The 27,994-nt window shown below is 61.4% G+C and overlaps 2 protein-coding genes across 8 annotated transcripts in view; one reads left to right on the top strand and one right to left on the bottom strand.

Annotated features, from left to right (window-relative positions):
* The first annotated feature begins 1,848 nt into the window (after positions 1 to 1,848).
* Positions 1,849 to 22,391, top strand: Crb2 (crumbs cell polarity complex component 2). The gene is made up of 13 exons (XM_070013257.1): positions 1,849 to 1,951; positions 8,717 to 9,040; positions 11,327 to 11,522; positions 11,653 to 11,792; positions 12,264 to 12,431; positions 12,550 to 12,663; positions 14,709 to 15,581; positions 15,671 to 16,197; positions 16,600 to 16,765; positions 17,343 to 18,114; positions 19,026 to 19,142; positions 19,361 to 19,487; positions 20,572 to 22,391. The coding sequence occupies exons 1-13, from the start codon at positions 1,849 to 1,851 to the stop codon at positions 20,794 to 20,796; spliced, it is 3,852 nt and encodes a 1,283-aa protein (XP_069869358.1). The 3' UTR covers positions 20,797 to 22,391.
* A 549-nt stretch (positions 22,392 to 22,940) lies between these two features.
* Positions 22,941 to 27,994, bottom strand: part of Dennd1a (DENN domain containing 1A) — a 482,983-nt gene continuing 477,929 nt past the window's right edge. For all 7 annotated transcript variants that reach the window (XM_070013301.1, XM_070013293.1, XM_070013274.1 and 4 more), the window contains 2 exons: positions 25,897 to 26,155; positions 22,941 to 25,107 (listed from right to left, as the gene is read on the bottom strand). In XM_070013301.1, the coding sequence (XP_069869402.1) occupies positions 23,926 to 25,107; positions 25,897 to 26,155 (1,441 nt within the window). In that variant the 3' untranslated portion in view covers positions 22,941 to 23,925. The remainder of the gene's footprint in view (positions 25,108 to 25,896; positions 26,156 to 27,994) is intronic.

Raw genomic sequence — 27,994 nt, forward strand, 5'->3', positions numbered from 1 at the left:
GGAGAGGGGGCTGGACCCCTCTTCCCACGTCGCATCCTGCAGGGGAGGGGGCTCCCCGTGGCCACCCTGAGAAGGGTTGGGGCAGCCAGTGTGCACTCATCAGCGGGCAGGGAGGCCCGGCAGGGCAGACCCGGGTCTGGGAAGGCGGAGCCGGTGACAGAACTAGCAAGGCCGTGAGGGGGGAGACAAGTGGTCTTTCGGGGACGTCCACCGGTGGGTCACCATCCTCTGTAGGCCCCGGAAGCCGGCCCCACCCCCCAGCTCCCATGTGCTCCCGCCACCAGGTCTCCCTGCTTGCCACCCCCGGGTGGGAGCCGGAGGATGAGCCCAGATCCGGCCGGCCGCGGATGGCAAGGGCTGGAGTGGGGGAGGGGGTTTCTCTCTTGTGCCTCAGTTTCCACATCTGTTTGATGGGGTCAATAATGCCCTTGTGGTGCCGCTAAGAGGGTAAACTGAAGCTGTGTTGGGTCCCCTTTCTACCCCTGTCTATCTCCTCCAGCTGGGAGAACGGGGACCGTCTTAGAGAGCTGGTGGGCTCTTCTGCCTTCTGCAGCTCTGGAGACCCGCGCGCGCCTAACCCCGGGCGGCAGCTGTCCGGGGCTCCCCAGCCTGTCTCCCGCGGACCTCGCAGGACGCTTCCAAGTATGACCACAAGGGGGCGCCTGGCGGCTGTGGGACCGAGAGGGGGCGGGGCTTCTACCTGATAGAGGGGCGGGGCCCAATCCGGGGGCGGGGTTTGGATTCTCTCGCGGAGGGGGAGAACGGGGCTTGGGGCGGAGGGGGGGGTGTTGAGACCCGAACGCAAGAGGGGGGGGGTGTTTCTACTAGGGGGCGTGGCCTTCGTCTGGGGGCGTGGCTCTGCGAGGGCGGGGCCTGGCCGGCCCGCTGGCGCCGGTGGGAAGTTTGCCGAGGTCCCTCCGGGCTGTGGGAGCCCGCGCCCGGTTTCTGCTTTTTGATGCGGGCGGGGGGCGGGGGGTGCGGTGGACGGGGAGATCCACCAGATCTCTTAGGAATCTGAGCAGCAGCATGAACCTCAGCTGCCTCGGTTTCTGAAGGCCTCAGGAGGCGGAGCTATTAACCCGTTCTCCAGGTGAGGAAACTGAGGCCGGCAGCAGGAAGGACGGCCTTGAGGTCATTCAGCTGGGCCCAGGCCTGGGTGTGCCCGGCGGACGGGCGGGGTTCTGGGGGTGGTGAGGGGTGGATGGCGGAGGCGGGACACCGGAAACCAAGGACTAAGTCCCCACCCTGGAAAGATAAGACTCGACGGGGGTCCCGCGGGACGGCCGAGGACCCGGCCTGCCGGCTTCCTTGGGGTCGGAGGTTCGTCGTGACCCGGTCCCCGAAGGCTCGGCGCCCCCGCTCCCGTCCGCACCCGGCGGAGCCCGGCCCGCGTGCCCGAGTTGGTGGCGGGTCGCCCGGAGCGTTGGCGGAGCCGGGGCGCCTGCAGGGAAGTCGGGTCCCCCAGACCAGCTCTGTGTTGCCGTGTCAGTGAGCCGGACCTGCACTTTGGGGGCGCCCAGGTCCCCCTCTGCACCCACACAACGCTCACTCCCCCTTCCTCACCCAGAGACCGCGAGGGCTGCGCAGCCGGGAGCCGGCGCTGCGGTGGGAGGCTCGGGCCTCACCTGGTGAGCCGAGAGCCCAGGCCGCGCCCGGGCTCGGGTCGGGCGGAGGGGGGGCGGGGCCTGGCCCGCCCCGCGCGTCCTCCTGGAGGGCGCGGGAGGCGGGGCGGGGGCGGGGCGGGGCGGGGCCGGCCTCTGTCCACCGCATTAGTGCTGGTTGGAGGGCCGCGGGGGGCGCGCAGCCAGCCAGGCCGCCCCGTTCCCACAGGCGGCTGAGCGGGGAGCTATGGCGCTGGCCCGGCCTGTGACCCCGCACTCCAGGCCCCTGGGCCCCTGGCTGCTGCTGCTGCTGCTGTGGCCCTGGGCCCCAGCCCTGGGTCTCCTGGCTGGTAAGTGTGTGTGTGGGGGGGGACAAGCACTTGGGGAGGGGTCTGTGCCCCATGGCCCACAGGGCAGGTTCTGGCTGCTGGGGCCCAGGGCCTCTGGCCCGCGTGGGGCCCCGAGGGGGTGAGTGTGCTCTGGGACTCGGGAAGTTTCATGTCGAGGGGCCTCTGCAGGTGGTGGGCAGGGGGAATCAGGGCTGCGGTGGGTGGAGTGGGTCTGAGGGTGGGGTGCTATGAATTCTGGTGGGGTGTCTCATCCGATGGAGCTGTGGAGGCCTGGGGTGTGAGGGGCTGAGCTTGGGGAGTTGCAGGGGAGAGCGAATCTTCATCTAGAGGGCTGGGGGTGCATGTGAGGTGGTGAAGTGGGTAGCGTTTTCTCGTGAGCAGGGAGTTGTGTCTGGGGTGACGGGTGAGCTGTCTTAGCGCCACAGTTGCTGAGCTGAAGTTGCGCAGTGGGCTGAGCTGACTGGGACTTGGCAATCTTGGGGGCCCGGTGGAGGCAGCAGACCCGACTTCAGCGGGTTGAGGTGGAGAAGAGAAGAGGTGCAGAGGAACTGAGTGTTCCCCTCTGCTGTGCGGTCCCCCTGCCTGAACTTAGGCTGGGGCTGCTCTTATCCGGGAACAGTGTATGTTCCTGCTCTCCACCAGGCCTCCACCTTCCCAGATCGAGCTGGAAGGGCTCCTGAGGCTAGACCCCCTTGCCAGAGGCTTTGCTTTTGTCCACGTGGAGTCTTGCACGATCCTGGAATTCCTGCTGGGGGTCTAGAGGGATGCTTTGTCTTGGTCACTATAGCTACAGGGCCAGGCCATCCTGGCCAACACAGGCTGCAGGAAGGGGCTGAGGAAGGCCTTGCCTCGGCTCCCTAAAGGCAGGCCATCTCTCAGTTCCTGGTCCCGGCACTCTCCCTGGGGTTATCTTCTCCTGGAGCTTGGACTCACAAAGTCTCTCCTTTCCTGTCTGGGACACCAGGGAGAGAATGCCCCCTTTTGTAAGGAAGGAGAGCGAGGTGGGGAGGGACGGCGTATGTAGGAGCTAGGTCCCTGAGGTGACCAGGGCTTGTAAGAGGAGCTGGGGTCTGCTCCCAGATCTCAACACCAAGTCCTGATCTGTGGACCTGGAGTTGGTCTGAACGCACATGGCTATGTGCACACAGACAAACACAGGTGCTTCTGCACACCTCTATCCATCTACATGGCAAACACTAGTAGGTCACGTGTGTTGATCCATTGTGTGTACATGCACACACTCATCCCTATAGGTACAGGGCAGGTGCCTGCACACACCAATGTGTGCACACCACTGCGCATGTATTGCAGTGTTTACATTCAGTGTGTGGATCTTGAGGCTCGGCAGATAGAAAACTGATGGAAAGGAATGCTGAGGGGTACCATTACCTCACAGCCCCACTGGGGCCCCCAGGGGCTGCCTTCTCCATCCCTGGAGAACCCTGAAGACTAGAGTTGGGGCACTGCAGGCAGGATCATCACCCAACGCCTGGCAGAGAGGCACTTGAACTGCTTTCCATCATGAGAGGAGGTGGAGGATTCTGGAGGCCCTGAGCCGGGCCTCTCTGTGCCCCGCCGGCAGGCTGGTTACCATAGGGAGGAAGAAAGCATCCTCTAGTACAATGGGACACGTTGGGATCTCACCCACCCCCCTTCCCCGAGCACCCTGGGAGTCCAGCACACAAAGGGGCAGCCAGCCCAGTCTCCAAATCTGGCCCCTCCTCCAGAGAGGGGTGGAGGCGAGAAGCCACACATGGCCAGCCCAACCCAGGACCATGCAGATAGCTGTGCTGGGCTGTTGTAAAGGTCTGCTGATAAGTGAGTCACACCGGCCACCCCACTGCCATGACACTGCCCTAGGGGGTCACAGGATTTGATCCCAGCTACAGAGGAGGTAGAGGCGGCCCTGAGAGGGTCAGTAAATTGCCCAGAGTCACACAGCTTTTGTGTGGCCAGGCCAGGATTTCTCTGCAGACGGTGGCACTCACTTGCATAAAGCCATATCTCCCTGAGGTGTCTCTGAGAAATGGGGAGCACCTCACTGTGAGACTTTCCTGCACTAATGCAGTAGTGCTCCAATGTAGGTTTTATTTATTTTTGTTTATGCTGGTACTAGGACTTGAACTCAGGGCCTAGGCACTGTCCCTTTTTTGTTCAAGGCTGGTGCTCTACCACTGGAGCCACAACTCCACTTTCAGCTTTTTGGTGGTAAACTAAATAAGCATCTCAGGAACTTTCCTGCCCAGGCTGGTTACAAATCACAATAGTCAGATCTCAGTTTCCTGAGTAGGATTACAGCTGTGAGCCACCCGTGCCTAGCCACCCAGGGCATTACCAGGGAACCAGTGGCCACAAACAGGTGGCAACTGTTCTGCTGGGTCTCCCTCGCTCGAGAGGCACGCTGGCTCCGGCTCTGCGATCACGGTTTAGAAACACTGGGACAGGCCAGTGCTCCATCTGTTCCAGCTAGCATTGCCATTAGTAATCCAATTATGTCTTTTGTTTAGCTTTCAGCAATACTGGGGTTTGAACTCCTGGTCTTGTGCTTGCTTTTGAATAGACTACCATGTGAGCCATGCCTCTAGTCTGTTTTGCTTTTTAATTTTTTTTTCTTGTTTATTGCACTGCCAGCCTGGACCACAATTCTATTCTGCTTCCAGCATTGGTAGGATGACAGGTGTACCACCATGACTGGCTTCTATTGGTTAAGATTGGGACTTTGTTCACTTTTTGTTCAGACTGGCTTCAAACCAGGATCTTCCTTGCTCAGTAGCTAGGATTATACATGTGAGCCACTGCGTTGGGCCTTGGCCTCTTCCTCCTCCTCTCCTTCCTCCATCATCAAGATAAGAGTCCTGCTCTGTAGCTCAAGCTGGCCTTGAACTCACAATCCTTATGCCTCATCCTCCCAACTGTGGGATTTGAAATTATGCCTTTAAGCTCTGTACCAGAAGCGCCCAGACCTTATGAGATATTAGATCACTACTTGGAAATATTTTCTCCCTTGGCCTGCCCAAGACAGGAAGCTTCCCCAAGTCTACCCTTAGTAAAACACTTCTCATCCACTGTTGCAGTGGGAATGGACCTGTAATAAGTGCCTGTGGTTCATGGGATGGTGAGGTCCCCGCTCTGCCTGGGCTCTCCTCTCCTCCCTGTTCTGTGGCATGAACCCAGGGTCTTGAGCATGGCTAGGCAAGTGCTCTGCCACTGAGCCTCGGTCCCAGCCCCAGCCCCTGCTAGAGACTCTTCTGGTTTAAGGAGGCTGAGGCTTCCAGAATGTGCTAAGATGACGATCCCTGGATAGTGATTTTACAAGCATTGGCAGATTTGAAAGTTTTTGAAAGTTTCTCTACCTCTTTGTTAGAAAAGTATGTTTTCTTAATGACACCCCTTTACTGCTTTGAACCAAACATGGCAAGGTAATAACAAATGCACACCGAGCACTGCGCATACATTTGGTAAATGGACAACTCTGTCCCTCTGGCTGTCCCCAGGCAGGGCGCAGGTCAGAGGGGAAGGCTGGTGTCCGCTAATCCATCCTCTGCCGGGTCAGCCCAGGCAGCCTGAGAGGTCAGGAGGGATTTGTAAAGATAAGCACAGGCCTCTCGTTGCCTTGGTGACAGGCCCCACCCCTCCAGCCAGGCCCTGGGGACAGCCAGTCCCCTGCCTGCCTCTTGGCCCTCCCCTGCCTGGGCTGGTCTCCTGGCTCACCCCTGGAAGGCAGAGGCCACCTGGGGACTGGATTGGGTGCAATTCAGAGTCTGGGGCTAGGGGCCCAGTGGTTCTCAATCTCCAGGAGTGGGCCCCAGGAATCTGCATTCTTTTTTTTTTTTTTTTTTTTTTTTTTTTTTTGGGTCCAGTTGTGGGGCCTGAACTCGGCCTGGGCGCTGTCCCTCAGCTCTTCAGCTCAAGGCTAGCACTCTACCACTTGAACCATAGCTCCACTTCCGGCTTTTTTTTTTTGCTTATGTGGTGCTAGGGAATTGAACCCAGGGCCTCAGGCATGCAAGGCAAGCGCTCTACCACTGAGCCACCTTCCCAGCCGGAATCTGCATTCTTGATGGGCCTGGGCTGGGCTGGAAACTGCACCAGTACTGCTCACGTCCCAGTGGGTGGACTGCCTCCCTGGTGCACCTGCCGTGACTCCTCCCTCCCAGCCTGGCACTGGCTGGCTGCGCAGGCCCCTTCCTCCAGCTCCCTCTGGGCTTCCTCATTGGGACTAAAAGGCCCCTGCGGGGTGGAGGGTGGACTGTAAGAAGCCTCCTTCTGGTCCGGTCTCCTGACCTTTGGGCCACACAGATGAGGGGTAGAGCCCTGTTGGCGAGGAAGCAGCACGGGAGCTCCTAACAACGGGACCCATGGGCCCGGCCTCCTCCCGAGCCCTGGGGGCTGAGGGACCTGACCACTACCACTACAGACCCTCACAGAGGGCTCCGGGGTACATTGGAAGGGCACAGATGGCACCCTGCTACAACCCAAACCTGTCTGATGCCCTAAATTTGATCCATGCCCATCCCACCAGCCCTTCAATGTCCTGACCCCCCCCCCCCCCCACAGGCTGAGCCGGGGAAGCTGCCACTAAACTCTCAGCAGGGCAGGACCACGAAGGCCGGCTGCCCCTCAGAGACGCCCAGATAGCTCAGGTCCTGGCTCAGGTGACAGGGCAGGGAAGGGGGCTGGGGACTGGCCTGACAGTGTTTTGGGTTCTCAGCACCCACCTGCCGTTTCCCCCCCCCCCGTGTGGAACGGGGTGCTCCTGCTGGGCTGCACCAGGTGTTGGGGGCGCCCCAGCTTGGACTGAAGGGTGGTCATCTCCCAGGGTCCGCCTGTCCCTGTTTCACTGTCCCCAACTCTCCTTGGGTCTGCTGGGGAGCATGGAGGTCTGGCCAGGCCGGGCCCTGTCTGCTGGAATGTGGATGAGGCCTGTGAAGCGGCCAGTCTTATCTTGGGGTTTTCGTGGGGTGGGGGAGGGGAGGGCCCAGGGCCTGCGCTGCTCTGGGACCTGGTTAGTGTCTGTATGACAACCTGGGCAGGGTGGGGGTGGGTTGGTTATTGGAGACTCCCTTCCCCCACAGCATGCTAAGACCCCCTCCCCCTGCAGTGAGCTGACACTGGAGTGTGGCCCCTGAAGCTTTGCATTCTTCAAAACTCTAGGGGTTCACGACTCATACCCTCTCTTCAGGCTCTTAGGAGAAATGACTGGCCTAGGGTGTCATAGCTAGCAGTCTTTGGAGACAGGGTGTGAATGCAGGCCTGCTAGTGACAAGGCTCTTGAGCCTTAAGGAGAGAGTACGGAGAAGACCTGCTCTTTGGCTTGGCTTCCAAACCAGTTGTCACCCTCAAAAAGGGGAGGGGTACCAGCTGGGTGCCGGTGGCTTACACCTATAATCCTAGCTACTCAGGAGGCTGAGATCTGAGGATCATAGTGTGAAACTAGCCCAAGAATAAAAGTCCCAGGAGACTCTTATCTCCAATCAACTACTCAAAAAAGCGGGAAGTCAGGCTGGGAAGGTGGCTCAGTGGTAGAGTGCTTGCCTTGCAGGCATGAGGCCCTGGGTTCAATTCCTCAGCACCACATAAGCAGAAAAAGCCGGAAGTAGTGCTGTGGCTCAAGTGGTAGAGCACTAGTCTTGAGCTAAAGCGCTGAGGGATGGCGCCCAGGCTCAGAGTTGAGGCCCCACAACCACCACCACCAACAAAAAAGCCAGCAGTGGACCTGTGGCTCAAGTGGTAGATAGAGAGCTAGCTTAGAGCACAAGAGGCTCATGGACAGCACCCCAGCCCTGAGTTCAAGCCCCAGGACCCCAAGTGTGGGGTCTTCAGCATGGCCATGGCCATGGTCGTGGGGCTTGAACTCTGGGCCTGGGTGCTGTCCCTCAGCTCTTCAGCTCAAGGCGAGTGCTCTACCACTTGAGCTACAGCGCCACTTCCGGTTTTCTGGTGGTTTATTGGAGATAGGAGTCTCACGGTCTGCCCGGGCTGGCTTTGAACCGAGATCCTCAGATCTCAGCCTCCTGAGTAGCTAGGATTACAGGCGTGAGCCACCAGCGCCCGGCTGGCCGATGTTCTGAAGGCAAGTGGGTCTCAGTATCTGCCCTGTCTTGGGTGAGCTCAGCTAGGCACTGATGAGCTGCTGGGGGCTGAGGCCCAGCAGGCAGGACAGGCAGGGCCCAGGGCTGCAGGAGGGAGGGGGGAGTGGTAAAGACAGGAGGGGCTGAGTCCATTCCTCGCCTTTGATGTCACCACTCCCTTCTCCATTCCCATCTCTGAGGTTGAAGGCAGACATCTCAGGTTTCATGCAGAGATGGAGTTACCAGAGCCCCAGCAGGAGAGGTAGGGGGCAGGAGTCACCCCCTCCTCTGCCCTTTTCCTCCGGGGTCCTGGGAGGGCCAAGCCCACAGAAGGGAAAGCCCCAGGAGTCCTGAAACCGTTGGCATTGAGACCCATGCCGGAGCTAACTGTGGCTCAACCTCAGCAAACCTTGGCTTTCCTCTTCAGCCTCTGCACGGCCATCCCTGGCTCCCGGGGCTCTGCAGGGTTAGCATGTGTTCCCTCACCCTGTGGGGGAGCGGGGATCCCCAGCTGGCCCCTGGGCCAGCAGACACTCCAGTTCTGGATTAGGTCTCTGCAGCTTGTGGCCATCCTGGCCCTCCTTTCTAGCCCTGTAGTGTTGCTGTCTAGGGTCTGCAGCTGGGCTGGGAGTGCGGGGTGGGGTGTTGTGTGGTCTCTGTGTGCCCTGCTCACCTGAGTTTCTTCTTTCTACAGAGACGGGGCCTTCGGAGACCCCAAGTCCCTGTGCCTCAGACCCATGCACCCCAGGGACTGAGTGCCAGGCTATGGAGAATGGAAGCTACACCTGTGCACTCACAGAATCCAGGGGCTGTGCCACTCAGCCATGCCACCATGGCGCTCTGTGTGTGCCCCAGGGTCCTGATCCTAGCGACTTCCGCTGCTACTGCGTGCCGGGTTTCCAGGGTCAGCACTGTGAGCTGGACATCGATGAGTGCGCATCCCGGCCCTGCCACCATGGCGCCACCTGCCACAACCTGGCCGATCGCTATGAATGCCACTGCCCCCTCGGCTATGCAGGTAAGGGCTCTGGCTGGCTGAGGAGCTCTGACCCTGGACCCCACTAGCCGCTCAGAGTACAAGCATCAGCTGGAGTCTAGAGATGCCCCAGGCAGTCCACCTGCTCCTGAGCTACAGACTCGATGCTTCTTGGGCACCCAGGGGTGACACTGTGTATGTCTGAGTGCTGGCACATGCCAAGCACTTGGCAAACCTTGTTCCTGTCCCTTCTACAGAGCCGAGTTTGACTCTGGAAGGCAGAGGCCCCCTCAGGCATTCTGGCAGGGTAGACAGCGCACGGCTGCCTATAATGAGGACACCCAGACAGCATTTCCAGCGTGTTCTCACTGCAGATCCGTGTCAAGCTGTCACGCTGACATCTTGTGCCTTATCTGATGGTCCTAGAGTCAGAAGACCGTGGCTTGGCTCCGGAGGCAATGGGGAGCCCTGTGTGGATGCCTTCTGGTTTTGATGTACACGAGCCCCCCAGGGCCCCCACTGCCTCGAGTGGGTAATGTATTCACAGTGCTCAGGAAAGGAACTGGCAGGTTGTGGCTGTGGCCCAGGGGTGGAATGTTTGGCTAGCATGCTTGGGGCTTATGGGTTCCATCCCCAGTACAACAACAATAACGTAAGAAAGAAAAAGAAGGAACGAAAGGAAGAAAAGTGGGGCTGAGCATGGACCACCAGCTAATGTCAGATATTTAGGTAGCAGAGATTGGGAGAACTGTAGTTTAGGGCCAACCTGGCTCAAAAGTTAGTGAAACCCCCATCTCAACAAACAAGACAGATAGGGTGGTTCGTAACTAATTCCAGCCACTCCAGAAGCATGGGTAAGAGGATCATTGTCTGAGGCCATTTGTTGCCCTGGACAACAAATGCAATATTCTACCTGGGAAAATAACTAAAGCTCAAGTGGCAGAAGGAAGGAGAATCCAGCTAGCGACAGGGCTGCGAGTGAGACCCAGTCTAGGACAGTCTGGGGTCTATGAATTCAGACATCTCTGTGCTGAGGGTGGAGGGAAGTCTGAAGTTCTCAGAAGCAGAGGTGCACACTGGGGTGGAGTTCCAGAGGGAAGATACCTTTCCCCTCGTCTGTCTCTGTGTCCGCATGTCCTAGTTGGGTACTTGAGTGTCACACAGTGGGTCACATCAGTCTGTGGGTCTCCTGGTTTGCACACCTATTTTGTATCCATAGTGTTCATGCATCAGCCAGAGCGTGCATGTACTCAGGGCTGCATGTGCACCCCAACAGCCGGTATGTGTGCTCCTGGATGGGAGGTGCTCCAGGTCATTTTCTGGCTGAGTGGTGGTTGTGCACGGCCTGGTGACTCATTTCTCTCCTTCCGTTTGAGCTATGAGGGGGAGTTGGGATTCCGGGCAGCCTGGGCCTGGCTCCGCCTGGCACAGAGGGTGGGAGTGGGGCTTGGAGGGTCATGGGAGGGAGGAGGGGCTGTGTTTTGTGCTCACTGATCTGGGAAGAGAGGAGGATTCCAGCTGGAGTCAGCTGGGCCCTGGCCCCCATGACCAAACCCACTTTAGGGGACAGGGAGAGGGGTCCTGAAGTCTGCGTGACCAGGAGCTCCAGCTGAATCTCCAGATTCTGGATCTCTCTGTCCCCACTCCATCCATGGGGGGGGGGGGGACGACATCCAGCAACCCTGATTTGCTCCAGTACATGGGCTGTCCCTGACTGGGGGCTTGGAGTTTTAACATCAATACAGTATGATTATTCTATTCCAGGAAGGCCCACCTGGAGGGTATGTGGGGGTCCCGCCTCATGCAGCCCTCAGGGCTACCTGAGAAATGTTCTCAAATGCAGCTAGGACCCAGCTGTCACTCTGCTGCTCAGCGTCTTTACTTGGCCCCCAGACCCAGGCCTATACACCACCTCTCCCCTTGTTCCTGCCCCTCCCCCTCGGGGTATCACCCCTCCTCCTCCTCAAGCAGGGGAGGGCTGGATTCAAAGTCTGACATCCAGCCGCTCACAGAGGCTGTTATCCCATCCCTAAAACCTCTTCTTCAAGGAAGCCGTCCCTGACTCCCAACTCCCCAGAAAGACCCTGCTCTTTCTTTCAACACATCTGAAAATGCAGTCCTGACTTACAAATCGAGTGAGTCCCTATCTGCTGGCCTGCCATATCTGTCTTCAAGACGAAGCAACATCTGCTCTGGATGAATGATCCTTGCTCCCCCTGCCCCCTCCCTGCCAACGTCGCTCTGGGGGACCCTCCGGTCCCTGGCTTGGTCTCTAGGCCCGCGGTGGGCGCCCATCTCCCCGGGCCTATTGTCTGTGCCCCCGTCCAGGCGTGACCTGCGCGGAGGAGGTGGACGAGTGCGCGTCGGCGCCCTGCCTGCACGGGGGCTCGTGCCTGGACGGCGTCGGCTCCTACCGCTGCGTGTGCGCGCCGGGCTACGCGGGTGCCAGCTGCCAGCTGGACGTCGACGAGTGCCAGAGCCAGCCGTGCGCCCACGGGGGCGTGTGCCACGACCTGGTCAATGGGTGAGCGCCGGCGCGGCGGAGGGGCCGCGGCTGTGCCCACAGGGCCGGGAGAGGGCGCCGCGGGCCTGGGCTGGGCACGGGGAGGGGGCGCGGGCGGGCGCGCACTCAGCTCCGTGCACCCTCGCCCCAGGTTCCGGTGCGACTGCGCTGACACGGGCTACGAGGGCGTGCGCTGCGAGCAGGAGGTACTGGAGTGCGCATCGGCGCCCTGCGCGCACAACGCGACCTGCCTCGATGGCCTCGGGAGCTTCCGCTGCCTCTGCTGGCCTGGTGAGTAGGAGGGCGTATACGTGCGCATGTGCGGGCCAGGCACGCGCGTGGACGTGTGCGCGCATGCGCGTGGGAGACATGGGTGCCCGCGTGGACCCGGGTGCGCATGCGCGTATGTGTATGTAGACATGGGTGTGCGCACGTATGCAAGTCCCTAAGGCTGCCAGCTGACGTGGGAGTAGCCGCACGCATGCGCAAGAGTGTGCATCCCATTAGCCTGTGTGTGCGATCCTGGACAGGAGGCGCTCTGGGTAATTTTCCACCCCTTTGACTCTGCAGTGGGCCTCAGCCTCGGTTTCCCAATCTTTTAGATAGAATTGTTGTTAACACCCGGCACCCGGGTGGCGGTGAGGAGGGCGGAGGCGCCATGGCGCCGGCCTGGCACGTGCCAAGCACTCAGTGGAATGAGCAGTAAATGTGCCGCACGTAGCTGCCCCAGGTCCCGTGACCGGGTGCCCACGTGTGCCGCAGGCTTCAGCGGCGAGCGGTGCGAGGTGGACGAGGACGAGTGCGCGCCGGGCCCCTGCCGCCACGGGGGCCGGTGCCTGCAGCGCTCCGACCCCGCGCTCTACCAGCCCGGCGCCTTCGACTTCCGCCGCGCGGCTGGCTTCTGGTGCCGCTGCCCGGCCGGCTTTGAGGGTGAGCCCCCTGCGCAGGGAGGGACCCCGGCTGCGGGGCCCCCAAGTAGCCATGAGCCCCGCTAGCGCCGGTCTGGCCCCGAGGGTGCGGGCGGGAGCCACGGCCGAGCCTCTTGCAGGGGAAGACTGCGGCGTGGACGTGGACGAGTGCGCCTCAAGGCCCTGTCTCCACGGAGGCCGCTGCCAGGACCTGCCCAATGGCTTCCAGTGCCACTGTCCAGCCGGCTACGCAGGTGGGCGCGGGGCGGGGCTGGGGGCTGGGGGGCCCGTGGGGCAGGGTAGCTGCTGACAGGCTTGGCGGGGGCAGGAGGTGAGGGAGGCGTGGGGCGCCAGGGCCCAGGTGATTCGTGAGTGTAGCTGAGCTGAGGTTTGGCTCTGGAAGTGGGAAGAGAGGGGCGGATGAGTTTGGGGGTGGATGAGTTTGGGGGTGGATGTTATAGGTCCACATGGAGAGAGGCATCGGGGTAGGGCCGAGGAGGTGGTGTTCAGCCCTGATCATACTGAGGATCTGGGGCCCAGGACTGAGGCCTGGGCTGGCGCCAGAGGTGGGGTTAGGGGTGGCTCCCGGCCGCAGGGACCGGAGGCAGGCTGAGCTGTCGGGTGAAGATGGAGGGCGATGGGCAGAGCCCTGACATCAAAGGGGTTTGGGGATGTTCGGAACTGTCTAGCCAAGACTGAGGAGCACCCTTGCTTCCCTTTGGGGAGGGGGGGCACCTGGTAGACTTGGGGGTGCAGAAGGTTGTTCCCTGCCTCGGGTCCAAGCAGGTGCAAACAGATGACCACTGGTGAGCCTGGGAGCTGCCCCTGCCGGCTCTGGAATGGCTGTGACCTCCCCCCCCCCCCACAGGCACATTCCTGCCACACCACCTCCTCTTCCTCAGGCTCTGGGCAGAGGCTCCCCTCCCTCACAGCCTGGGAAGGAGGCATGACCCCCCTCCCCTGCACGTTGGAGCTCAGCACCCCTACTCCTGGATAGCCTATGCCCCTGGGGGCCTCCGAAGCCCGTCCACTATGCCCCCTGGCTGAGGACCAAGTTGTGCCCCAGGAGCCGTGGCCCTCTGCCTCTCTCTGCACTACATCCACCCGTGGGGTGGGGCTTGACATCTCCATCCTACAAACGGCAGCCCTGGCAGCCCCAGGGTCATAGGCATCAGTCAGTGGGAACCCAGCTCCTTGCAGTTGAGCTCAGCTGCGGGGGAGGGCCCAGCTCAGGTCAGAGCTCAGGAGAGGGACCCAGCCTCCCTATGGGCAGAGCTCAGCGTGGGGGAGGTGGGGGAGGCCTGGGCCTGGCATTCCTGAGCTGGCTGGGGAGGAAGTACTGGCCCAGGGAGGAGCTCTGCTCCCTGGTCGCCGTGCCTGCCACCACTCAGCCCCTCTGTAGGGGAGTCATGGGGCTGGGGGTCCTGTACCCCTTCCTGGGAGGGCTGTGGCTCCTGGCAGGTATGGAGGACAGGGGGCTGTGTGGGAGGGGCTGCTGGTGGGTGGATCAGGGTTGGACTTCAAGTGCTCTCAGGTCCTCGTGGCTTCTCTGGACCTGGGTCTTGCAGCTGGGAGGTGGGGGGCAGGGCTGGCCTTGTTTGTTTGGTGGGGGCTCTGGCTGAGTTGAGGTCACACAGTGGCCAAGGCAGAAGGATGGAGAGGTTGAGCCCGTAGCTGCTCATTGTACCCCAGATGTGTTATCACCCCTTCTTCCATTTCATCCCTCTGCCCGTCAGGTCCTTTGGTGGGCATCACAGACACCTGGGCCCTGATGGAGGTCGCAGCCCAGTAAAACGCATACTTTCACCACCCAGGCCTGTGGGCTGTGAAGGGAGTGGCAAGGAGTGTGGGTTGGGAGTCAGGGAAAGCTCCTGAGCCTTTTAACTTGGGCTTTGCTGGATGGAGAGGAGGATGAGGCATTCCAAGCAGACAGCAGAGGTTGTGGATGTCCACCATGCCTGGGGAAGTGATGGCTGGAGGCTGCCGGGAAGGGGTGGAGAGGAGAGGGCCTTCTGGAGGCCGCTAATCTGGAGGCTGCTAATCCAGGGCCTCCGACTGTGACCCAGAGGACTGGGAAGGCAGGAGTTGTGAGGCGGGAGGAAAAGGGGGCCTGAGGGTATTTCAAGGATCGGATTCACAGGGCGTAGAGACTCAGCATGGGTGGGCATCTGGGTTCTGCCTCTAGGGGTATGGACAAATCATCTGGGGCGTCCTGTTGCTAGGCACCAAGGCACGGAATTCTGGTTGGGAACCGTGGTCCTGGCCATGGGAACTGAGCCTCGCCTGGTCTCTCCTGAAGGTCTGGCATGTCAGGAAGATGTGGATGAGTGCCTGTCAGAGCCCTGCCTGCATGGAGGGACCTGCGATGACAAAGTGGCGGGCTACGTCTGCCGGTGCCCAGAGGCCTGGGGTGGGCACGACTGCTCTGTGCAGCTCACTGGCTGCCAGGGCCACGCCTGTCCTCCAGCTGCTACCTGCATCCCCACCTTCCAGTCCGGGGTCCATGGTTATGCCTGCCGCTGTCCACCTGGCTCCCATGGCCCTTCCTGTGGCCACAATACCACCTTCTCTGTCATGGCTGAGAGCCCTGTGCGGGCATCGGTGCCAGCCGGTGGCCCCCTGGGCCTGGCACTGAGGTTTCGCACCACCCTGTCTGCTGGCATCCTGGCCACTCGCACTGACACCCAGGACAGCTTGGAGCTGGCCCTGGTGGGGGCCACACTTCAGGCCACGCTCTGGAGCCGTGGTGGCCCCCCCCTCGTCCTGAGACTGCCAGGCCGGACCCTCAGCGATGGCCACTGGCACCGGGTGGAGGTGGAACTCCGCCTGGGGGTCCTGGACCTCCGGCTCTGGCATGAGGACTGTCCCGCCCAGCTCTGCGTGGCCTCTGGTCCCGTGGCCCCAGGTCCTGTGGCGTCAGTGGCCCCTGGGCCTGCTGGGCCTTGCGCCGTCCGGCTGGGGGGCTCTGCCTTTGCAGGCTGTCTCCAGGACGTACGGGTGGACGGGCGCTTGCTGCTGCCCGAGGACCTGGGCGCGGACGTCCACCGGGGCTGCGAGCGCCAGGAGCAGTGCCAGCCCCCGCCCTGCGCCCACGGCGGGACCTGTGAGGACCTGTGGACGCGCTTCCGCTGCGCCTGCCCGCGGCCCTACGGCGGCCCCACGTGTGCTGACGGTGAGGCCGCAGAGCTGGGGAGGCGGCTCGAACCCGGGGCTCCCCACCTGCCGAGCTCACCCCACCCCCCTCTCCCCCTCTCCCCGCAGAGAGTCCTGCCGCCACCTTTGGCTTGGGGGGCGCCTTGAGCTCTGCCTCCTTTCTGCTCCCTGAGCGGCCAGGCCCCAACCTCACCGTGTCCTTCCTCGTCCGGACGCGCGAGCCCGCTGGCCTGCTGCTTCAGTTTGCCAATGACTCGGCGGCTGGCCTGACGATCTTCCTGAGGGAGGGCCAGGTCCGGGCCGTGGTGCGCGGTGGCCCTGCGGTGGTGCTCCCTGGGCGCCGGGATGACGGGCTCCAGCACCTGGTGACGCTCGGCTTTGGGCCCGAGCAGCTGCAGGACCTGGGGCAGCAGGTGCACGTGGGCGGGAGACCCGAGCCTGCCGACACCCGGCCCTGGGGTGGGCCCTTCCGAGGCTGCCTCCAGGACCTGCGGCTGAACGGCCTCCACCTCCCCTTCTTTCCTCGGCCGACGGAGAACTCCAGCCAGCCTGCGGCACCCCGAGGGCCTGGCGAGCTGGATGCCAGCCAGGCCTGGAACCTCACCCGCGGCTGCGTCTCTGAGGACACGTGCAGTGTGAGTGCGCGCCAGGGGGCCTGGCCTGGGTCACTGGGAGGAGGAGACAGGCCCAGGAGTGGATGTCACCTGCTTTAGTCTCAGGATTCACGGCCCCTCCTCTGCCTGGTCTCTGCGGCCCCTCCCCAAGGCCAGAGATGACACTCTGCCCTAGGCAGGGCTGCTGCCGTCCTTCCGCGGGAGCTTCTAGGGTTGGGAAAGGGACGGGTGGGAGGTGGGCTGACTCCTGGACATGATGGGCACTTGGTCTCCCTGGCGCCAGGTGACTAGTTCCACCCTCGGGTGAGGACCCTGGTGGCCTCACTGCCTGTGACCTGACCTGACCTTGGGCCCTGCTTCATGAGGGGCGGTGATGGTCAGGGGGCTTGGGGTGAGGCAGCCTCCGCCCTGACTGTCCCACAGCCAGATCCCTGTCTCAACGGTGGGACTTGCCTGGTCACCTGGAATGACTTCAACTGCACCTGTCCCGACAACTTCACGGGGCCCACTTGCGCCCAACAGCGGTGGTGCCCTAGCCAGCCCTGCCTCCCACCTGCCACCTGTGAAGAGGTCCCAGACGGCTTTGTCTGTGAGTGTGGGCCCTTGGCAGCCTGTATGCTGCATGGTAGAAATTCCAGCTGGTTAGGTCCCTCTGGGTGTATGAGATGCTGGTCTATTAGGGACCCGGAATGCTTATAGCCCCAGCCCAGTGTGGAGGGCACAGCATCCAGGATTTCTTGAGGCTTTTTTCAGGGCCAACTCTTGGGAGGCTACAGAAAAATTGGACATTCCAGGAAGAGGGAATGGTCTGTGCAAAGGCCCTGAGGTCTGTAGGAACCTCTGAAACAGCAGTCCAGGAAGGATGCAGCAGGAACCTGGGTGGAGAAGTTGGCAGGGAATTGAATCCTAGGTCAGGTAGTTCAGATTGTATCGCAAGGGCACTGGGGAGCGCAGGAGCGTTTCAGCAGGCGGAGGATCTGCAGTTTAAAAAGGCTGCAGTGGAGAGTGAGGGGAGGGCTGGGAATGTGGCTCCATGGTGGCGTGCTTGCCTGGCATGCGTGAAGTCTTGAGTTCCATTCCTCAGTACCACGGGCACGGGCAGCCGGGCCTGATGCGTGGGGCAGGAGGGCATGGCGGGCAAATCGACCTTCCCTTCCTCTCTGCAGGTGTGGCGGAGGCCACGTTCCGCGAGGGTCCCCCGGTGGAGTTCCGCGGGCACAACGCCTCGGCGGGGCGCTGGCTGGGCGGCGGGCTGTCGCTGGCCTTCCGCACGCGGGACGCGGACGCGGGGCTGCTGCGCGCGGACGCGGGGGCCGGGGCCGGCGTCTGGCTGGCGGTGCGCAACGGCTCGCTGGTGGCCCGCGTGCGCCGCGGCGGCGGGGCGGGCGCCGCGCTCCCCGCGCCCGGGCCGCGCGTGGCCGACGGCGCCTGGCACCGCGTGCGCCTGGCCGCGGCCGCCGGGCGCTGGCTGCTGTGGCTGGACGGCGCGGCCTCGCCCGTAGCGCTGCGCCCGGAGGGCGACCCGGGCTTCCCGCCGGGCCCGGGCGCCGCGCGCGTCCTGCTGGCCGAGAACTTCACGGGCTGCCTGGGCCGCGTGGCGCTCGGCGGCCTCCCGCTGCCCCTGGCGCGGCCGCGGCCCGGCGCGGCCCCCGCTCCCCGGGAACAGCACTTCGAGGCCTGGCCCGCGGCGCCCGCCCCGCGCCTGGGCTGCAGCGGGGCCCCGGTGTGCGCGCCATCGCCCTGCGCGCACGGCGGCGCCTGCCGCGACCTCTTCGACGCCTTCGCCTGCGCCTGCGCCCCGGGCTGGGAGGGGCCGCGCTGCCAGACCCGCGCCGACCCGTGTCGCGCCAGGCCCTGCGTCCATGGGCGCTGTCGGGCGCGCCCGGACGGTCGCTTCGAGTGCCGCTGCCAGCCTGGCTTCGCCGGCCCGCGCTGCAGGTGTGGATGGTTTCGCAGGTCCGGGCGGGGGGGGGGGGGGGAGGCAAGGAGGAGGGGAATGCGCCGTGGGAACGCCGACCCCAGGGAGAACAGGCCGCAGGTGCGCGCAGGTCAGCCCCCTCCTCCCCGCCTATTGCTCGCCAGCTGGGAAAGAGGCACCGCAGGTCGGTTCGACAAGTCTCACCGCTATTAAAAATAGAATTCAGCAGGGCGCTGAGGGCTCGCACCTGTCATCCTAGCTACTCGGGAGGCTGAGATCTGAGGATCGCAGTTGGGAGCCAGCCAAGGCAGGAAAAAGGCAGACAGCACCCAAGCCCCATGACCGACCAAAAACGAAAACAAAAAGCCAGAATAAATTATGTCCCCTTCCTGCCAACAAATGAACACAAACCCCCCCCCCCCAAAAAAAAAAAAACCCCTGCACATTAGATAACACCGTGGTCAGGATTTGGGCCACCAGAGGTGGTCTGAGAAAAGCCCTCCAGGCTTTGCCGGGGACTTCCCCCCACGATGGTGACCGCTCTGTCCCCTGGCTGGGGGCTGATCCCACCAACATGGCCTTTGCTGCTCCTGGGAGCTGGGGCTCTGTCCCCTTCCTGTGGCAGCTCCTGGAGGAGTCAGTGGGAGCCTCTCCCCTCAATAATGTTTGATAAGTAGAGCTGCTTTTGCTCCATCCTGTCCCTCCCCCCAGTCCTTCCATCCATAGCTTCTCAGAGGCCCCGGAAAGGTACAGGAAAGGTACACACCTTGCAGGATGGGGCTGAATAGTAGAGTGACAGCCCTGCGCTGTCCCTCCCACCTAGACATGGAGGTCTGTAGGAGGCAAGCGAGAACTGCACAGGGAGAGCCCAGGGCAAGGGGCCGGGCCAGAGCCGCGTGTCCAGCCTCGTGCTCTCTCTCTCTCCCTCCAGGCTGCCAGTCCTGCCGGAGGAGTGCAGCCTCAACGCCACCTGCCCGGACGGCGTCCTCTGTGAGGCTGCGACGCAGGGCACCAACTGCAGCTGCCTTGAGGCGCTTGCTGGCCGCAGGTGGGTTTGGAGTCAGGGAGGTGGACTGGGGCCTGCGGAGGAAGAGGCTGGGCAGTGTGGCCACGGCAAGGAAAATGGGGGAACCTCTTACTCTCTCAACCACTGGTTACGGCCAGATAGCCCCCTTCTGCTACGCCTACACCTGCCAGGCAGTAGTGGCTGTGTGTCTCAGAGGCCCCGTGTCAGGACGTAGCAGCTCTCCCTCCTTCCCTCTCCAGGTGTCAGAGGCCAGCCCTGGCCTGCAAAGCCAACCCCTGCTTGAATGGGGGCACCTGCCAGGCCTCCGGTGGGGCGTATGAATGCTCCTGCCGCATCGGCTTCTCTGGCCAGTTCTGTGAGGTCGTGGTGAGTGATGACCAGAGCGGGGGGGAGGGGGGGGAGAAGGGTAGGCACAGACCCCAGGGAGCCGTTCCTGGACCACCTCTGTGGTGGCTGGGGAGTGGCAGGAGAGGAAGCGGGTCCCTTCTGTGCTCCCATGGGAGGCATTCTCTCTAGGGAGAGCTCAGGGCCTGGGGAAGCTCCGCTGAGGGGGGGGGCCTGGATGGAGGGGCCACCCCCCCCAACACTGAGGCAGAGCAGGCCTCAGCTCTGGGCACAGGTGATGGGGAGGAGCAGCCTTGATCTCTACAGGCTTCGGGAAGGCCAGGCCATAAACCCGCAAATCCCTCTGCTGCTGGGGAATGTTTTCTTTCAAGTGGGACTTTTACAGCCTCCGGCTTTCCCATCCCACTGCCGCCCTCCCAGGCCAGGCCAGGCCAGCCAAGGAGGAGGAAATGGCTTTACAGTTTCCTCACAAGTGCTGTGCCGGCTGCCTGCTGCTGGACCCACAGAGGTCTGGTGTGGACTTTCTAGAGCTTTGGGGGAGTGCTCCTGCAGGCGGGGTGCTGGGGTTAAGAATCCAGGGCACAGTAGGCAGAGGGGCTTTCCGGGATCCGATGAGCACAGGCACATTCAGGAAGGTATGGCCATAAACGAGAGGCCTTAACAGTCCAGAGGGCGGGCCGATGGGAGACGCCAGGTTCTGCACTTCTGGAATCCTGAGACTTCAGAGTTCAAGACACACAGAAAGACATACAGATGTGGGCAGCTGAGCATCTGTTGGGAGATGGGCCCTCCAAAGCAGACCAGTCCTGCTGAGTTCCGCCCCGGCCTTGGCTGGGCTCTGCCTGGGCCTGCCTCTGCTCTGTTAGGCTCGGGGAGGCCGCGTGAGACCCAGCACCCAGTGCCTACCTCGTACTGTGCATTCCGTACATGTCTGCGTTCTATCCTGCCAGCCAGAATCCCACTGGCCGTCACTCGTGTGCGGGGTGCGGACAGGGAGCTTCTGTTCACACACGCCCCGGGAGCGGGTCTCTCAGCACCTCTAGGGAAGCCTGTTGTCAGCTTGGGTTCTCTGAACGTGTCCCTGCGGCCTCTTTCTCCCTTGCAGAAGGGCCTGCCCCTGCCGCTGCCGTTCCCGCTGCTGGAGGTGGCCGTGCCCGCGGCCTGCGCCTGTCTCCTCCTCCTCCTCCTGGGCCTCCTGTCTGGGATCCTGGCTGCCAGAAAACGCCGCCAGTCAGAAGGCACCTACAGCCCCAGCCAGCAGGAGGTGGCTGGAGCCCGGCTGGAGATGGACAGTGTCCTCAAGGTGCCCCCTGAGGAGAGGCTTATTTAGGCCAGCCTGGTTACCCACGCTATGCCCTGAAGTCCTGTACGAGATCAACTTACCTGGAAACCCAAGGAGGTCACTTTTAGGGCCTGGGGCACCACTGGGAGTGGTCGGCGGTCCCTGCCTTTGCCCCCTGGCGGGCCTGAGGGAAAGTGGCATCTCCAGGAAGAAGAGGGCCCATGAGGCTGTGGAACTCTCCAATGCTGGCCTTTGCCATGGCAGGTGTGCTGCTGTGCGTGGAGGACACACGTGGGTGCACGTGGTGTGTCAGGAGAGCAAGTTCTCATGGAGCTTGCTGGGAGAGGGACAGGTGATCTCATGGGGAGGTGGCTTGTCCACAACTACAGCCAACTGGACAACTGTAGGACAGGGCCAGCCCAAGGCTGCACGTGCACCAGCAGGCCAGACCAGCGCTTACCCAAGCTCCGAGGCTTCTGGCATCTTCTGCCACCTCCCAGGGCAAGCCCCTGCCCTGGAGACCGCTGGGAGGTGGGGTTGGCAGAGGAGGATTCTTGGAGGCCGTGTGGGCCTCTGGCTTCTTCAGGTAGACGTCTCTGCTCATCTCACCTTGTATCTGCCCAGGCCAGCCCCACAGGAGCCGAGAACTGGCTGCCATGGTCATTAGCAGGTGAAGAAGACCCTCTGCCTACCTCATGGGCAGCTACAAGGCTCAGAGAAGCTGACAGCCAAGTTCAGAAGCCATTCAACTATGTTCTGACATGAAGGAGCTGGGTGCCCTTGAGGGTCATGGCTGATGGGGAGGGGGGTCCTTGGAGCCAGCCAGAGGCCAGAAGGGCAGGAGGATGAGTAGTCCTTCCGCCTCCCACCTGCTACAAACACCCGAGAGGCCTCCAGACCTCCAGCTGCCCCCTTACCTGTACACTGGAAAGAACTTGACAGAAGCCCTTGGGTCATCCTTCCATGGCTGGGCCTGTTATTTGCTCCTGTGACTTCGGGTTCTAGAGGCATCTGCCGGGGGGCCTGGATTCCTTCAGGCTTCAGGGGGGCCTTCCCTCGGACCTGAAGATGTACCCTCCGGCCCTGGCTTTCTAGGCCAACATCGGACTGGAATCCAGCTGGCAAGGCCAGCAGAGCCTTGAACCCCTGACACCTGGATGTTCACTTTTTCTGGCACCGTGGTCTTCAGTCACCTCTAGAGGACACAGAGTTCATGGTGCTGGGGGCTCAGTGGGGACTAGGAGAGGGGCCTTGTACACTAGTCCATGGGGTTTTCTGGGTCCTGTTCTGTTAGAGGGAGGCCTACCTGGCCCCCAGTTTCTCACAACTCCTGGGGCCAGCAGCAAGCTGGTTTCTGGAGTCAGGGATATGGCCAACTGTGCAAGCTGCAGACCTCTAAGAAGGGACATTTTCTGTGGCTCTCCTACATATTGTCAAGGGATTTGGATTTAGCTTCGGTCCCTGAGTGGCTGCTCCTGAGCTCTCCTCCGTTCAGGAGTGTTCATCTTGGGGGTACGCTGGGGTGGGATCTTTCCCCTGGCTATGGCTCTGCAGACCGGTGAGGATGGCCGAGTGCCCACTCTGGGCCTTCCTGCCTCCCAACTCCCTGAAAGAGACAAGGATGCCAGCCTCTTCCCCAGGAAGGTTTTATTGAACGCACATACGAAGTTCTTCCTTGGGTTTGCAAATTCCACCCAATGATTGACGAGATCAGTGGTGCGCAGGGGGAGTGGCCAGGAGCTTGCAGCTGTCGGGGCTGTCGGGTGTGCGTTGTTTCTCCGATCCAAGCAGGAGCACCTTGCCTCTGCCCCCCAGGCTGCCCTGTCCTGGCAGGGCCCGGAGGTCTGCCCAGGACAGGGGAGTGGAACTGGAACCTGTGCCGCACAGCTGAGTGCCCAGGAGAGACTGGGCTCGCCATCAGCCAAGGCCCGGGACAGGATAGGATTGTGCTGGCGTCATGGTTGACCCCAGAAGCCTCAGAGATCCATGTGCAGCGATGGCAGCTTCCAAGCCTTTGAGACATAGCGGAAGCTCCCTGGGGGACAGGGGCCTCCAGAGACCCCCCCTGTCCCCGCCAGACACCCCAGGGTAGACAGTGTCTGACCTGTTCACAAATAGGAAATGAGAATTCAGGTGAAAATGTTCACAATTTCCTGCATGTCTCAGATGGTTGTTTTCTTAAACTGTGAGGCCATGTTTTAACTTGGTTTATTGAAAGGAGTCAATTTTCAGGATTCATCCAATCAATAAGGTCAAAAGGAAAAGAAAGATAAAAGAAACAACAACAAAACATTAGAGTCTCGCTTTGGTGCTGTCCGCCTCAGGAATCCGTGCTGGCGAGAAGCTTGCTTGAGATGGATGGGGAGGGCTGGCTGCGGGCCACCCGGCCCGTCTCCTCCGCTCCATGGGGCCTGCCTGGCCCTGACAGGGCGTCCAGGCAGCTGTGCCATCCCACCAGCCTGTGGCACCGTGCCTGGCTTCTGAGCTGAAAGCAGACTTGTCACTGCCAGCTCTGCCCACCAAGCCCCAGGTACAGGAGTTGGAGCCCCGGCCTTGACAGTGACCAGGAAAGCGTGGAGGCTGGGTAACAGGGTGTGTGTGTGTGTGTGGGGGCTCCTCCCGACATCTGGATCTGGGGCTCCTCCTCTTCTCTAGAGTTGCTGGTGCTCCCAGCCCCAGCTGGGTTTGGCCGTCACAGGGGTTCCTGGACCCTTGCCCCCCAGAAATGACTGACACTTGGGGGTTGGGTGGAGACTCATGAAAAAACCAGAGTATTGCTAGAGAGGGTTCAGATGCCCACCGGGAAGGTCCCCCGCCTGGGAAGGACCCTCACTCTGGACCCCGATGCCTGTGTCTCGCACAGGTGCACTCACACGGAGCTAACACTGATGCCTGTGGGGTGGGGGGTGGACTACTGCGCCCCAGAGGAGCGGCCTAGAGCCCCGCGGCTCGCTGTGGAGGGTCTGGAGGGAAGGCGCTGGGACATGACCTGGGTGTCCGGCCCAGCTGACCTCTAGTGCAAAACCCAGGCAGGGTGCTGGAGCAGGTGGGGCAGCTCCCAGGCTGTGAAGCGCCCCTCCCCAGGGCCAGACCTCAAAGGTGAGCAGTGTGGAGCGGGGCAGAGGGTCCCTTCCCACCAGTGGAAGCTGGGCAAGCGTGGCGAGGGAGCCGGGGCCCTCACTCGAAGGTCTCCCACTGCCTCCGCAGCTGCTCCACAGAGCCCGGGGCGGGGGCCGGGCTCACGTCTTGCCTGGTTTTCAGCAACAAATCCTCAAAGGGGTCTCTGGCCTGTGGGGGCGCCGAGGGCTGCAATGCTGGCTCCAAGCCGTGTGGGGGCCTGGGGGGCAGGAGCGGGGGCTCCCCATGCCTCAGAGCCAGCCCCTGCTTGGCCTCCGCAGACCTGGCACTGGAACGGGCCAGGGGCAACGTTCGGATCCTCGAGGGGGCAACGGTTGGGGGGCCGAGCGGCTGTAGGGGGCTAGTGTGGGCACCCAGAGGCATCTGGCCGAACAGGTTGGGCATGGAGAGGGCAGACAGGTTGGGCTGAGGTCTGTGAGGGGCACAGAAGCCAGCACTGGATGAGAGGAGGCTGGGGGCAAATGCTGGAGGGGCCCCAAAAGGTGGGGCTGGGGCGGAACCTAAGGGCAGGTTGGACGGTGCCACTGGCACGGACGCCACAAAGGGGTTGAGTGGAGGCTGGTGGAAAGGGGTGGGGGTGCCGGTCGGGGGGAAGCTGAACTGAGGCGTGAATGGGGGGGCCACTTTTGGGGTGTCAGGGTGTGGCGGGACAGCACTGCCTGACCAGGCTGTGTTCAGCGGGTCCAGGAGGGCAAGCAGGGCGTCGCTGCCTGTGCTCGCAACCCCTGGAGCTGGGCTGAGGGGCTTCAGTGGTTCACTGGGGCCTTGGGGGGCCACACTGGGGAGCAGCCCCAGGAACCGTGCTGGGCTGAGGGCCGCCTGTCTCTCCCAATCCATCTGCAGCTGATCTGAGAAATCGCCGTGTGCGCCGCCGCTGGCGGCCTGGAGCTTGGCTGGGCGCGCGGTGGGCGGTGGCGGCACGATGCCCAGCTCGGGCGTCTTCCTGCCCTGTGGCCGGGGAATGGTGATGCTACCTGGCGTCGGGGTGAGAGCCTCCTCCTTGTTGCTGGGGTTCAGGATGCTGTCCCGGCTCTGGGGCTTCCTGGGCAGGGCTGGGGAGCTGACCGGCGGGGCTGAGGGCTTCTCCGGGGAGGCGGCCGGAGGCTTGCTGGGGAGGGCCATGTCGTCCTGGCCCAGGCTCCAGAGTTTGTTGTACGGGTGGGTGAGCTTCAAGGCCATCGCCATCCCCAGGGTCCTCTCGCTCCTGCCCAGGTCCAGCCTCTGTTGGGAAGAAGAGCGGGACGGGAGAGCTCGCAGGCCGTCCCAGACAGGAAGAAAGCATGCCCGGCCCCGCCCCCCAGCTGGGCTGGCACCGGAACTATGAGTATGGCGGTCACTTGAGGTCATCAGCAGAGAAGCCAGGCTCAGCTGGACTCCCAGCCAGGCCTCCTACTGTGTGCCTGAGCGGTGCTGGAGGAGCCTTTTGCCCTTTGATGCCAGCACTGTGAAGTGGAGTTGGGACAGGGACTCCATGTACTGGTCCAGCCCTTGTTGCTTTTCAGAGCTGGTGGCACCTTCGATCACCCTAGGGACATGGGTGAGGCCCGGGACCTGACAGAAAGGGCACTTGCGAGGACTGAGTTCAAGTCCTGGCTCTGTTGCTTCCAGGCTACTGGACCTGGAAAGTCACACCACCCCTCTTGGTCTGCGCTGCCTCATTCCCAGTGGGCACGGGTGCTTCAGAGGACGCATGGGAACTGTGACTCCACAGGTGACCGGGTGATGACCAAGCCAGCGCTGGAGTCACCAGGGAGGTCAGTGGTCTCACCGCAACAATCCAGACCTAAGGAGCCCTGGTAGGATCAGTACAGTTCGGTCCGGAGTCAGCCTGCTTTGGACACGTGAGCAGATGACCCCAGCAGCGTCTAGGGCGGCTGGAGGGGAGCGCAGCTGCTGCCCACCGGGTAGGCTTGCCATCACTCACTCAGCAGGGGCTGAAGACTCCTCTTGGTCTCTTCCCTGTCTTGTGTGGGATCACCCAGCCAACACCCTGCCCCGCCCGCGCCATACCTGGTAGTCAAAGGTCCCTGGCTGCTCCCGTAGGTCTTTGGGGGTCCGGAGGTCCTCTAAGCTCTTGGCTTGGCCCAGTGGCTGCAGTGGGGCCTCCATGTCCAGGCTGCTGAAGACATCTTCCAGGAGATCAATGCTGGAAGCCCGGTCAGGAGGAGCTGGGACAGAGCCCCGGGACTCCCGCCCAGGCCGCTCGGGGCTTTCTGCCTCATCGCCTTCCGCACTGTCTGACTCTCTGAGTGTCCGATATGGCTGTGGCCTGGGAGGAGACAGAGCATGCTGGATTCTCTGGTGTTGGTGGGAGGAAGGGGTGCCCCAGCCTCCAAGAATGTCCAGGCCTCAAGCACCATGCCCAGGACCCGCCAGGACAGCAGAGGTCCTGGGGCCCCATGCTGGCGGCAGCTCAGGTGGTAGAAGGGGGTGAGTTATACCCCCTGGCCGACTTGGTCCTGAATTTGTTTTTGCTGCTTGCTCAGTGACCTTGGACAAGTCATGATGGATGGCTGTCACTTGCACTGGGGGCCTGGGGGGAGGGGAAGGAAATTCCCCAGAACCCCAGGCTTTGTATTGAAAGCTAAAGGAATGGGGCAGGGACACAGGCAGATGGAGGGGGAAACCGGTGGGCAGGCGATTGTGTTCTCCTTCCTCCCTGTGCTCCCAGGCGGTGACCACCAGTGGCTGTGGCTTTGGGGGAACTGAGCAGCTGCTGCCCAGTACCTTCAGGGGAACCCACTGAGGATGTCAGCCTGTGTGACATCCATTATAGCCCTGCCTGTGCCTCTCTAGGCGTCACCCAATGTCTCTGAGTCACGGCTGCTCAGGTGATGGTGGCGACTGTGAGCAAATGCAGTGCCTGGCACACTCAAGTAGCCTTCTTTCCTCCCAGCTGCACCCCAGGGCACCACTGAGCCACAGGCAGTGCCTGGGTAAACCCTGACCCTTAGTGGAGCTAGGGGCCAGTGTGGTGCCAGGCTTCTCTGTGTCAGGTGCAGATTGTATGCTGGTAAGGTGGGAGGAAGGCGCCACCTGCTGGTCATGAGTGGGCGGACATGGAAGGCACCCTGAAGGACAGTCAGGAGGGCTCAACACAAACTACTGACCGTCAGCTCATGAAGCAGGCCTTACACCCTCACCTTATAGATGAGGAAACAGAATTTCAGAGAAGTGACTCACTCCATGGCTCACGGCACCTGGCAAGAGGTGGAAATGGAAGCCAAGTCTGACCATTCTGACCAAAAAATCAAGGACCCTTTCATTGAGTTTGAGCAAAATAAAAGGAGAAAAGAAAAGTCCAAGCTTCTTAGACTTCAGGAAATTATTTTCTTTTTAACTTTTTGTATTTTGAGTCAGGATGGCAGAGCTTCTAGTTATTGATTGTGCTAATAATGCTGGGGATTGAACTCAGGGCCACACATTCTCCCTCAGCTTTTTTTGCTCAAGGCTGGAGTTCTACTACTTGAGCCACACCTCCAGTTTCAGGTTTTTTTTTTTTCTAGTTAACTCGAGATAAGAGTTGCGTAGATTTGTCTCTCCTAGGTGGCTTTGAGCTTCAACTTTCAAGTCTCAGCATTCTGAGCACACAGTGTTTTTTTTTTTTTTTTTTTTTTAAGAAAACATAACACATATAACACACAAAGACTGAGCTGAGCACTGCAATCCTGGGCTAAGGAAATGAGTAACCACTATCTAAGTAGTGAAGGGACTGGGGTTGGGTATGGTTCAGAGGTGCAGTGCTTGCCTAGCATGGGCAAATCTCTGGGTTCAATCTCCAGTGCCACCCTCCCCCTTCCCCCCGCTTAAAAAAAAAAGAAAGAAAAGAAAAAAAAGAAGGTATTGATTTAGACAGCATGATAGGGTGTGACTTTGGACTTCAGAGGACAAGACCATGGGTCACTTAAGGAGGCTCCTTTTCCTGCAAGGTGACCTCAAGCTGATACCTGAATGAACATTTCTTATGCCAGTTGGTCTCTCTTCAGTTTAACTAGTATCAGAAACAACAGCAACACATTAAACCTATGATGCTGTAGGTATTATTACTTAGGATAAGGATACAACATTCAAAAGCAAAAATGTAGAGAAAGATTTCATGTGCAGAAAA

The sequence above is a fragment of the Dipodomys merriami genome, unplaced genomic scaffold (genome assembly GCF_024711535.1).
Source record: "Dipodomys merriami isolate MVZ:Mamm:240054 unplaced genomic scaffold, mDipMer1.0.p SCAF_11, whole genome shotgun sequence".
Taxonomy (NCBI): Eukaryota; Metazoa; Chordata; class Mammalia; order Rodentia; family Heteromyidae; genus Dipodomys; species Dipodomys merriami.